The 13,224-nt window shown below is 39.4% G+C and overlaps 1 protein-coding gene across 1 annotated transcript in view; it reads left to right on the top strand.

The window, feature by feature from the left end:
• FRMPD4 (FERM and PDZ domain containing 4) overlaps positions 1–13,224 on the top strand; it is a 121,700-nt gene that overhangs the window by 93,939 nt on the left and 14,537 nt on the right. The window contains exons 6-9 of the mRNA XM_009885949.1: positions 6,324–6,428; positions 7,573–7,680; positions 10,841–10,972; positions 13,057–13,176. Coding sequence (XP_009884251.1) covers positions 6,324–6,428; positions 7,573–7,680; positions 10,841–10,972; positions 13,057–13,176 — 465 coding nt within the window. The remainder of the gene's footprint in view (positions 1–6,323; positions 6,429–7,572; positions 7,681–10,840; positions 10,973–13,056; positions 13,177–13,224) is intronic.

The raw sequence follows: 13,224 nt of genomic DNA, 5'->3' as shown, positions 1-13,224 counted from the left end.
TGGGCAGAGAGAAACCTGATGAAATTCAACAAGGGCAAGTGTAGGGTGCTGCATCTGGGGAGGAATAACCCCATGCACCAGTACAGGTTGGGGGCTGACCTCCTGGAGAGCAGCTCTGTGGAGAGGGACCTGGGAGTCCTGGTGGACAACAGGATGACCATGAGCCAGCAATGTGCCCTGGCGGCCAAGAAGGCGAATGGCATCCTGGGGTGCATCAAGAAGAGTGTGGCCAGCAGGTCGAGGGAGGTCATCCTCCCCCTCTACTCTGCCCTGGTGAGACCGCATCTGGAGTACTGTGTCCAGTTCTGGGCTCCCCAGTTCAAGAAGGACAGGGATCTGCTGAAGAGGGTCCAGCAATGGGCTACAAGGATGATGAGGGGATTGGAACATCTCTCATATGACTTGGGTCTCTAGTCTAGAGAAAAGAAGATTGAGGGGGGATCTTATTAATACTTACAAATACTTAAAGGGAGGATGCCAGGGGGGTGGGAGCAGTTTTTTTTCAGTGGTGCCCAGTGATAGGACGAGGGGTAATGGGCACAAGCTTGAACATAGGAAGTTCCATCTTAACATGAGGAGGAACTTCTTTACCTTGAGGGTAGTGGAACACTGGAACAGGCTGCCCAGAGAGGTTGTGGAGTCTTCCATTCTGGAGATATTCAAAACCCGCCTGGATGCTGTCCTGTGCAATCTGTTGTAGGTGACCCTGCTCTGGCAGGGTCGTTGGACTAGATGATCTCCAGAGGTCCCTTCCAACCCTAACCATTCTGTGATTCTGTGCACATTTTTTCACAGTCATCCTGAGGACCTTTTCCACTGTGTAACTTCCACATCAGCTTTTTGGTATGGTCAGTTCCGTACATAGCTTTAATCCTACACAGGAGAGGAGCACAGTGTGGTTAATGACAAACTTGCTATCACTGCATTGCCTCCTGGAAGTGCGGGCTGGTCCATGGCCACTGTCCAACCACTCTGCTGTGTGAAGCAGTCTCTTCTCATGTTAGAACTGTGCTGCGCACCCTTTCTTCTTCTATCTGTGTGTGGTGCAAATCCCAGTGAGCACTGCTGCTCTTGACCTTTCTTCCTGGAGACCTCCTCTTAGGCTATATGGATTTTTCTGGAATATAGTTGTATGAAATACATTATTTTTTCAGCAGTGGTGACTGTGAGAAAATTGAGCTTGAACTTCTATGTTAATTGTTTCAGCAAAGTGGAAAAGATCCCCTTCACCCTTTCACCCTGTCCATCATTTTCTCCTTGTAGTCCTCCCCCCCCCCCCCAGTTTCCATTAGGTCTCTTTTCTCTCTTCATTACCCCTTTCTCCCATCTCAGGTGCATTATCATTCATCTAGTTCTTAATTTGTTCATTTTAGCCTGGATTTGTATGGGGTGAAGGTTTCTTTCATTCTCGAAGGTCCTCATCCATGCAGAGTTGTAGGGTGAAAGTAGTGCGGCATAGCTGTCTTTTTTTGTACTTTCTTGTACTTGATTAAGAGCAGTCACCTGTGTATGAGAGGTAAACGTGAATGTAAAGGAGTAATCCATGAATGTAAATGGCTGAACTTTGGCGAGGCAGAATCCCAAAAGGCCAATGAAAGGGATTTTATGGAGGATCTCCACATTTAATAAACGCCGAGATAGATGGCCCAGGACCATCTAGTCACGTGATGAGCTGCAACGTCTGCGTGTTGCACAAAGTCTGAGGCTGACCTGTGGTTTCACTCATGGTTCTTGGGACAATCACAGCAAACTAGGCTGTTGTTTACTGTAGGTGGAGTTAATTGGATTTTCTCAATGCCTGCATTAAAGTAAGATTTGTCTATTCCCTGCCTTACAGGTACATGTTATACATGTATGGGACTAATGATCAGACTGTGATTACCATCTAAAAATAGTAACATGTAAATATTGCAAATAGTAAAATATAATTGTCTACGATAGATCACCAACTTTTAAGAGAGTACCCAAATCTGACCACTGTTTCAGCAATGAAATTTGTGCCAAGAGTTTAACAAAGAAATACTCCTGATGATGATCTGTCAGTGCCCTGTGGTTATAACAAATTACTGCATGGTAAAACTTCTCCACATTATTGCTTCCGTGTCCCTACCTGCTCTTCTACAATGCTCTTGTGAGCCAGTGTAGTTGTTTCAGCCTTGCTGACAGCTATGAATGGCAGTATTTAGTTTGCCTTTGGGCATTATGTACTGTTCCACTTAATAAATTTAATTCTTCCTCTTATTCACGTTTTATTTGCTTCTTAAATTTTGTCTTTTATAATTGCCTTCAGGGATGGGCCAAAAAGTCAACACGTTTTTGCAATCATACATTTTTTCCTTATTTCCTAACAAACATAATATTTCATATTAAACTAATGACTAATTTTAAGTCACAAACTTAAAATTGATTTCCTATATACAATTTGTGGCTATTTAAAATTTTGGTATTTCTGTCACATTTTGACAATCATTGTCACAAAGCAGGTTTTCTTTTCACTTTGTGACTGTCCCATGCTGCTGCCTTGTTTCATTTCTTTATGGTAGCTCAGTACTACACTATCCTCTCCTAAATGCTAAATCCTAAATCCGAGTAAAGGTTTTGTAGTTGCCACACCTCTACTGGCAAGAGCACTCAAAGGGGCTTTTGCAGCAAATAAACACCATTTCACTTGGAATCTCCCCCAAATTACAGTTTACCTGCAAAAGCGGACAAAGTACTAGACATTCTTATTTTCATTGAAAAACAGTTTCTCTCAAAATGAAGGATATTGTTTCTAAGAGCTATCTGAAAATGACCTGCTATAATGCCGCTGACAAAAATAGGATCTAATTTTGAAAAGTCCAGAAAATGAGAAAAAATAACATTTTCCAGAAAGCCTCCTCTTGTTATAGCAATCTCATGTTTTCACCCTGCTGATGGGATGCCCATTGATTGCAGTCCCTAGTGAGTAGCATTCAAAGGAGGGTCTCAGTCTTCACTATCGTTTACTCCAAGCAAATATCTGTGCAATGCTTCATTTCTCATTACCAGTTTCTTCAGGTAGTGTTAAAATCATCATCTAAATTTTTACTGAATTCTGCATAAACAAGTAAAAAATTATTTAAAGTACTGATAAGTGAGCTTTTAACAGGAAACAATGCTTAGGTCACACAGCGTGAAGTTTGTGGGTTTTTGAAGTATTTTGACTCCTTGTTAAAATGTGTCCCCTCATTTTGCAAAAGTCACTCTAATTAAGCTGTTTTTATCTGTGACAATGCAAATACTTTACTTGCAGTGATAAATGTTCTGCATTAATGTAAACACCTCCTGCTTAAGGTCATTAACTGAGGATAATGGCTTCCATTTGGCTAAAAGACCAACTATCAGAAACAAATGAACCTGGTGCTCTGAGAATCATTAATTGATAGCATTCTTCGCCTACAAACCTGAAGACATTAAAATAGAATAGAGCAGCACGTCATCTTGCTGGTGCTTTGTTAGACAAGCAAGTTTCAACAATCAAACCCAGCTGTTTCCCTAGGTATTCGCCACACTCTTTTGAAACAGTTCCTTTCTCAAAGAGAAAATGTCAAGTGCCGAGTTGATGCAGAGGTAGAAACAACGAGATTGTGCAATGAAATGCAAAAGCTGTGCTGTTACTTAGACCTTGAACCAGCAGAGAACGTTCCCCCAAATACCTGGTGCAGCTCTTCTAGTTTATCTTACGCCCCTGGTTTATCATTTGAAGCTTTTTAGAAAGCAATCTGCTTCCAGGCTCACCCAGAGCGTCTGGCAAGGGGCCGGAGTCCTGACCACGTTGCAGAAGTGGGGAGGGAAGGAAGCCCCACGTTTTATGGCAGACTGTGGTGTGCTCCCCTGGCTGTGCAATATGTACGTTAAACCCCACGCCCCGGAGGGGTTCTTGGGAACTCACATATGTTCAGATCTTTCAGTTGTGTTGGACTCCTCTATCCCATTTCTACAATAATATAATTTAAGTGTTTATGCCCCTTGCAAGTGACTTTTGAGGTTGTGGAGAGGAAAAGAGAGGTTGTGGAGAGTGACAGAGCCACATAGTGGTTTGCCAGATTTGCTGTATGGGAATAACCTTGCTAGAATCCGGAAGAAAATTTGGCAGTCTGCCTGTAAAGAGAGGCCAGACTGGTGACTCATCTGCAGTAAGAGCAAACAACTGTAAAAAGCTTCTTCCAGCAAGAAGAGTAAGTGAAAGCGACTCTTTTCCCCTTGCCATTACAAGGGAGAGCCAGTAGGCACTGCTATATCTGTGCTGCCCTGTGTCATCAGGAATCAACAGGTTGCAGTCCATTACTTAGTTGCCATATAGACTATCCCCCTTATACATTGCAGAAAGGGTCTATGTTGAGAGTAGGTAAATTAGAAAAGGCATGTGTAGAATTACTATAATAATCATGGTATTATTGTATACTGTATGTATTTCTAGGAATTAATCTCTAAAGTGCAATATGTAAGCATGCTTCTTCAGCATTTCCATGTTGTTCCTTCTTGCTGAGGAAGTGTTTTGGGTCCCTCATTCTGAGACATTAACACTGGGGGGGGCGGGTGTGTTAACTTTTTTTCTTTCTTTCTTTCTGGTGGTTGTTTCAAATCTTCTGAAGGACCTTCTGCATTTTTTAGCACTGGCTTTGGAAGCTGAGCTTGGTTTGGTCATGGGGTTCAATTTTCTGTCATTTACTGTTACTGATTAAAGAATTGTATGGTCATAGCTACTAGAGAAGAGGTAAGAAAGAATGAACTCTAAAAGTGAAGAAGCATTCATTTTTATTTCTTGGTTCTATTTTGTGCTTCAGGAATTACCAGATGGCTCTGATATTTCCTGGGAGAATGTGGCATTTTTCATTCCTTGTTCACTGGTTGATACTGAGCCTATGGTAATAGTTACCATGTTTTGGATGTGATAATAAATCAGTGGCATACAGAAATCAGCTAAAGACTTCTTCATGCCAGTTTCTGGAAACGAGGCTTCTGTATCACAACAAAAACCAAAAAAACCCACCAAACCCAAACCAAAACACAAAACCCCACCACTTTTTAAGCAGTTTCAGCAGACATCAGGGCGAATAATAGAGCACATGGATTTGGACTACTGCATCCTTCCTGCAGATTGTTAGTTGAGTCAAGATTTGAGTGATGGTGACAAGACTTTCTGTGTTTACAAGGACTGCTGTCATGCCACACTGATAATAGGAAGTTATTCCAGGATCATGATCGCTGATGCCTGCGCTAATTTATCACAGGCAAAGCAACATGAGTTAGTCTTTTCAGTATCCAAAACCAATAAGGCCTCTTCTCAGGAGTTAGGACAAGATTCTTAATTCAGATTTTACTGAAACTAATGGACCAAAACGTGGCCCAAAGGAGCCCAGTGATTTTCAGCCAAAGCCGGGGTTTCTTCCATTGCCCATTTCCATGGTTATGGAGTAAGGCAGTGCCAGAAGCTCTATGTTTGTAACTGACCTGAGAATAAAACTGTCTTGCTTCTGCTGCTTAAAATGGAAATCCTGTTGACTGTGAATATTTGTTACTAAAAATGGGTCCTTAGTCAAACTCCTCAAATGAAGAGAGATTTTTTTTTTCAAGGGCTCAACACTTGATCACAGGTGAATCTATTGAATAATGTAGTTGGTGAAAGTCAGTTAGGTCCCAGAAGAAAATTAGGAATGTTTCTGGACTTCTAATCCATGAAGTCCCAAAAAACATCCGTTCTTTTGTAGCCAAGCCTTTCATGGGACTTGTGTAGGGGATACATTCAGGGAAACCTGCTAGCCTGCAGGTGCCTTTTGGTGGCTCTAAGCTATGTTTTGAAGTGGGCTAATACAGTGAGACACCACTGCACTTGGAGAGCTCTGACACTTTTTCTTGCAAAAGTTGTGTGTATATCTGTATCTAGTGGATTATAGATTATGGAAAATTTTTCTGTTCAGTGTTTGAAGAAAGGGTCACTGGCTGGGCATTGGTTGGTGTCCGTTCATGAAAACAAGTTCGGTTGACAGCAGTAGTTGTGGAAGCACTACAAAGAATTTGTATGTACACCGAGTGCCCTTCTCATCACTCCAGTCTGACAGTGGGATAACTTTCACTATGTACAGTATGCATCAGTGATTCTTTCTGAGTATGTGCATATGTATTATCTCAGGAGGCATTGTGGTTCGACTGTATTTCCATTCTTCAGTGCCTGGTTTGCAAAGTGTTGCTGTATACATGGAGTTCCCGGTGTTTGAGAAACAGGGGAAGTCACTGAAAAAGGAAAGATAGGTTTTAACTTGAAATTAAGTGATATATCTTGTCATCATTTTTCCTTCCAGTCTCCTAAATCAGCTTTTATTAGTGCTGCAAAAAAGGCAAGATTGAAGTCCAATCCTGTCAAAGTGCGCTTCTCAGAAGAAGTAATTATCAATGGCCAGGTGTCGGTGAGTATTCAACTATTTAACCTCAGGAAGGACTGAGCATTTCATCCAAAGGTATGCCTCAAGGCTGGAAAGTGAGGGAATTATATAGTAGGAACAACAGTGACAGGCTTGCAAAGGGAAGGGTTTTTCTGTTTCTGAAGTTTTCAAAAGATCTGGTTATAAAGTCTGTTGGGCCCATAATACTCTGAAAAATTTGTCCCTTCTTAAAATAAAATTAAAATGCTAGTGAATGCATTTTGTGGTGATAGCACATATATGTCTTTACAGTCTTGATAATGCTTACTTAGGTTTCTTTCAGAGCAGTTTTGTAACAGGAAAACTCATAGTTTTCAGAAGTAGTATGTCAGGAAAACAGATTAACGTTACCTTACAGACCTCTTAAATTATTTTTTTTCTACTTGAACTAGTTGTTTCCGACCCTCAGGCAAAGTCAGCCTCCCTTTGAGAGGCACTGAACTCCTCCTTAAATGTGAACTCCTGGCTCATTTTCATAATTTGCCAGAACATCCTTCCACACTGATGTTTTTATCCAACTGTCTTCCAAACATAAATTGATACTGTATTTTGTCAAGAGCAATTTTTGCCTTTTTTTTTTAGAAAAAGTGCCTTGTTTCCTTTCCTTTTTCTTGTATATTTTACTATCTTTGTTACAAATCATCACAGTTAAGTAGCAATATTATATGTTACGCTTCTTAAATGATGACAGATATTAGCATTTAATATCCAGCTATAAAGAGAATGTAAAACATCTTGATTATAATTCTTACTAACGAATCTGCAGTTCCTGTTTTGTAGATTGAAGACACTGTATAGCTTCCTATATTCAGAGAAATAATAATCTATTTTTCTGTTTTATTGAAAATATTTCAACTTTAGAGGCAACATTTATTGTTAGAGAGATAGCATTTAGGGAAAGAAAATACTCCAAGCCAGACATAAAATGTATATGAACAGTTATATTTTTCCAGGAAAGAGACCAATAGAGTGCAGCTGTAATGAGCATTGCTAATTCTGCTTCCAGTTTGAGCCAACATGTTCCTTTTCAGATGTTACCTTTCCATCTGAATTATGTCCTCCTTTATAGAACAACATTTAGATTTCCCTTGTTACATGTTATAATCTGATTCACTAATTTGCTTGGCAGGAAACAGTTAAGGACAATTCACTTCTTTTCATGCCAAATGTTCTGAAGGTGTATCTTGAAAATGGACAAACCAAATCTTTCCGCTTTGACTGCAGCACTTCAATAAAGGTAGGCTAGATACACCTTGGTATGCAATGCCAAGAATGCCAGTTGACTCTTTTCAAGACCTTCAGTAATTGTAATTTACTTGGAATACTTTAAGAATAAAATTACTAGTGTGTTCAGTTGGGGCTGGACTTATAGTTCAGAAATAACGAGGTGTTGGTCCATTTTTCTGTAGCTAAAAGCGTATTGTATTGTCAATGAAGAAAAAGTAGAAGTGGTCACGTTAATGTGCCTGTCGTGCAATTAAAATTATGTGGTCCTATCATTTTGATACGCTGCCAAATACTAGCATGATTTGTCAGCAAAAGTCAGGAGCTAAGAAGATTAAGATGTTGGTTGTTAATTGAATATCATCTAGCTTGTGATCCAGTGAGCTCGGGTTGGGATATTGTAGGGTTATGCTGATGATAAATTGCTCATCTCAGTGTAATGTCCTCTATGCTTTCCATAACACATTTCACATAGAGAAATAAAGAGGTGAAGCCCTGGCACACAACTGAGGTGGCTAGGGAGTGTCTGTGACACTGTTCCATGTAGGTTCCCAAACCAGAGGTGGCATTGGTGTCGTGTCTGTGAGTGCCATGGAACAGCGCGGTAAGCAGCATGACTAGCACTGTTGGGCACGCTGCTAGTCTCTCAAGCATTTTAGTTTGGGTAAGCTAGTTTAAGCACAGATTGGTTACCAAATCTAGTTCACAGCATGGTAGCACACATGCTTGGGACACTGACACAAGAGACCTGTATCGGTGGGAATGATCAGTGAAGGCTGGGGATGCGATTTTCAGCTGCACTGCCAGCTTTTGCCGGCTTTAAGGGACTGCAAAGCTATGTATATTTGAAGAAAGACACTTTTCTGCTCACCGTGATTCAGCAGTATGTTCAATCAGTTAGAGGAGCAAGAAGAGTGATTTACTAAGGTAAACAGTAGGAAATCTACTCCAGTCTGAAGGCAAAACAGATATTGAAGTTACATATAAAAATGGGCTGCAGTATCCATTTGTAGTTCATATATATACCTTAGACATAAATTGAGTGCAGGTAATGGATGTAAGCCTGTGCTCTACAGCCGTGGGATACTGAATTCCTTCAGTCCATTTGAGAATTTGCTTGAGTGAAGAATTAGGAGACGTGCTTCTGTAGATACCGAGGTCTCCATAGCCTTCTAAGGCCCACAAGCCCACTTTCCAGTATTTTCTTTTATGAGTATAAAAATAACTAACCTGTTCCAGGATATTTTGCCTCTGAAGACCAGTCTTTGGCCATCACATCCCATTACATTAGTTTTCAGTAGTTCTCTCATGAGTATGTCATGTACTGTAAGACCACACATCTAATCCGAAGCCCATGTGGGCTCAGCAACCTAGCTGTATCGATGTTGTAAGCCTGCTTTGACCTTAGTCATTCTGACTTTTTGTAGGAATAATTTCCTTTGCATCTAACTCAGGCAATTATATATTCCATAGCCTGCACAGCTATATATTACATATTCTTGCATGTATGCATGTGTATGTTCCTCATTGTGGATGGGTGAGTGTGGATTGCTGCTGCTTTTCTTAAACTGAGGTGAAGTAGATGTGCCCCAGTTGAGTCAAGGCAAACGCAGGTTTCTCCCCGCCCCAGCAGTCCAGTAATTCACCACTTAACAACAAGAGTGCAACCAGTGCCTTACCTGCAGTCCTTGCTTTCCTTATTGCTGGCAGGCAGCACTTGGCCTGACTCTTAAGTTATTGGATGAAAGGATGGGCTAGCAAAAAGTTTGGTTCGGTAATTCAACGCCTATGTGCCTTAGCATCACATTTTCAAAGGCCTAAGACAGGTAGCGGAAAACAGTGCCATTACTACCCTCTCTTAAAATCTTACATTTAATATTATGTCTCTTCATGTTACTGTTGTACTCCTTGCCTTTGAGCATAGTTTAGGAGTATAAATAAAGGTAGATTTAATGTGTAATCAATAAATTCCCCATTAGTGAGAACAGTATATTAACCTCCATTATTTAGAGTGGTTGCTTGCAATCCATTAATACTGTCTTATATTCTTTACATTGTATAAAGTTGTCCCCATCCTCCTACATACATTTTTCATCCTTCCACAAATTTGGTGTTGATTTTCCATAAACACACTGTAATTGATCAATTAATCTTACTAAATTATGTTAAAACACTTGGATTACAATTCGTCATGATCTCCTTAGTGAGTCCTATCCATCTGGATACTTATGTATATCTAAAAATCTTTCGGATGGATAGAAATGTTTTAATCTTATCACCAACATAATGTGAAACTATTTTTAAATGATGGTTTATTATATATTTCTTTTTCCTTCTACATTCACTAAAGCAAAAGATACCTTGACAGGTGTTATTAATACTCTGCATATATTTACAAAGCGTTATATGAAATTAAAGTAGGGATTGATTGAATGGTTTTGTGAGGAGGTTTATTTAGCTGTTATTTTAGAAGCAATTGTTCTCAAATTAATTACCCTTAGACATAATGCAATGTGAAAAAAACTAATTAAAAGTCTCTACAAGTAGGGTTTATACCATGAATTAACACGGTCCCTGAATTTAGAGCTATTGTTCTGCACGGTATCATCTTCATTGACTTTTCTGTCAGCATTTAAAACTCAAGAATGTCCATTAAACACAAGTATCAAGAAGTTGACTTCAAAACAAATCCTTGTCATAAGAACAAATAAAGGCCATTCATTTAATCTTTTTGTTGAACGTATAAAATTGGTTTGTACTGCTTGGTGGCCCTGCCCCAACAGTAAGTGAAGAGCAACAAGAACATCTCTCCTTTGCTGATCAAGAGGCTTTATTTCCAGGGAGTCAGAGAGATATGATTTAAGGGCCATACAAGTATAATTTGCATGTTAAACTGCACAGAAAGCTGTCCATTCACAGCAATTCCATGTATGTATTTTTCACATGCATGTCTGATACCATCTCAGAGATGTTCAAATGTAAAGGTGCTGATTTCTCGCTGGGTGAATATGTGTGATGTCCAGTATACTTGTGCAGAACAGGCACAAAACATGACCGGTTAACATCTGGGCTTCTACCCTGTGCTGGGTACGTGCAGGGTGCGTGGCAGTGAAGAACCGGGTCCCAAGCACTTCATGAATTTAAGCACATTTTATAAATCCTTTGTTAATTAGGATGTCATCTTAACACTCCAAGAAAAGCTTTCCATCAAGTGTATTGAACACTTTTCCCTGATGCTGGAGCAGAGAGTTGAAGGATCTGGAACAAAACTCCTTTTGCTACATGAACAGGAGACTTTAACTCAGGTTTGTGTAATGATATGTGAAAACAGATATTAATGGGACTGGTTAATCAGTAAATTGTCCATCTTTTTAATTACTCAAGTGAGTTAACTGCAAGATTTATAGTTCAATACAGTCTATCAAATAGCAGTATCTAGATGGGGTTGCAAGAATCAAGTTCTCACAGAAAACAATTATTTTTCTATTATATAGGAATCATATTTCATTGCTTTATTGGGCCATTAAAAAGTATTAAAAAGTTCATTAAAGATCGGACTCAAAGCTAGACAGTATTTATCAAAGCTTTTTTCATATTGTATGTAGCCCTGCTAATAAATGTTCTCAACAGCCGGGAAGTTGATGGTAACAATTCTGAGAACCACAGTCTGCTGAAATTCCTTTAAAAACCTTATTTTGATCTTTGATTCTTATCTGATTATACAGATCTGTATCTGGGTGACAGGAAATAATACTCTTTATGATGAAGCCAAGTTTGGCTTGTTTACGCAGCGATACATTATGTCACTTCAGTGATGATGAATTGTGACCTAGAAAATGCTGGTGTGACTTTCTTCCTTAGATCAGGGAGGTGTGACTAAAGGTAAAGTTGCTTCACAGTTCCCAGCAGAGGACCCTGATTTTTTTAGCCTGAAATTTTCCATGATATTTCTGTGTTTCAGGAGAACATTGTTTTTTTAAAAATCTCACCTAAATCTAAAAAAAAAAAAAAATAAAAAAAAAAAGGATTCTTAGATGAGATGGGGAGAAATATTTAATTTAAATGCCAGAATTCCCTTGATCATATAACTAGAGTCTGTGTAATGGTATGAAGGACCTTAGTTTACCAGCTAAGGGTCTTTCTGGCATTTTCTAACCTTTAAGCAGTTGGCTTTGCCATGTTAACATTCTTTTCTTGTGGGTGTAAGCTACCCAATGAATGCACAATATCCAGAAGTACTCAATACTGGCTCTCCCGGCCTAGCTGTCTCTCTTTGAAGTAATTGGTAAAATTCCCATTGAAATCCGAAGGATCAGAATAAACCAACACAGTGAGCTTTCGAAAATCCCATCCAGAGCTTTTATTTATACATACAGAGTATGCCTAGATACTTAGGAATGAGGTCAGAGACAATGTGAGATAAACATATGTTTCGAAAATTGTTAGGGCAAGACGGGGACTTCATTGGAAATTTTTAAAAGTACAGTTTTATTAATTAAAGATGTTGATTACAAAGTACACCAACTCTCTAACTGCATTAGCCTAATTAAATAAACTACATGAACTACATTAATTCTGAGGGTTTCTTCTTTGAAGTTCCTGTAAAATCAGCAATACTTTAATTTGCCATTATAACATTGCTGCTGACCATGACTTACAATGGTGTTATTGGATTGTTACCCTTTCATCCAATTATTCATTAGCTGGTGGTGGTCCCTTATGAATATACCCAGATTACGGTGTTACATGCTTAACAAAGTTTTGCTGACCAACAAGCAAAGCGATCTTTTTCATTTTTAATGCATTGGAGGAGATTTGTCTTGGTTGGAAGTCTAGGGGTAGGTCTCTTAAACCAGAACAACTCAGGAAAATGCAAAAGACCCAATTTCTTGCAAATTGTTTAGTGGATTAAAACAAGCAAGAGAAAGTGAGAATAATAACTGCTAAGCTGTACTTCACCTGTGTTCTCAGTCAGTCTAAGAAAGAAAATGTGACCTCTCCCCAAAAACCTTCTAGCCCTTCTCATTTATGAGTATTTTGGTCCTGCTGAAGCACATCTCAGTTTGTATTTCACTTGGGTGGTTTTCATTAAGGTCTGTTTTCTCTGTCCTTTCACTCTGGTTTTGAATGAGTGAATTCTGGTGCTTTGAGGTTGAGTTGTATTGGGCAGTCATGCCTATATGAGTCTAAAAGTCTTTCCACAAGATTGTATAGATGATGTTCTTATGTGAAGAACTTAATAAGGAGCCCGTGGTAAAGCTCTTTGTTGGACAGAATTATTTTTCTTGCTGCCACGTGGCTCTGGAGCAGGGTCACAGTGCCTGAGACTACAGACTGTGTTGCATGACCAGACTTGCCAAGCTCTGATATGTTTATTGCACTGTCCTAGGTGACCCAGAGGCCAAGCTCGCATAAGATGAGATGTCTTTTCAGGATTAGCTTTGTCCCAAAGGATCCCATTGATCTTTTAAGAAGAGATCCAGTTGCTTTTGAATATCTCTATGTACAGGTAAGTGAAAGCATGGCCATTGTTAGCGTGAAAGAGAATAAAAAGATA

This window comes from Charadrius vociferus, unplaced genomic scaffold (genome assembly GCF_000708025.1).
Source record: "Charadrius vociferus isolate BGI_N301 unplaced genomic scaffold, ASM70802v2 scaffold105, whole genome shotgun sequence".
NCBI lineage: Eukaryota > Metazoa > Chordata > Aves > Charadriiformes > Charadriidae > Charadrius > Charadrius vociferus.
The sequence above is the reverse complement of the archived record's forward strand: the minus strand, read 5'-3'. Positions and strand labels throughout refer to the sequence as shown.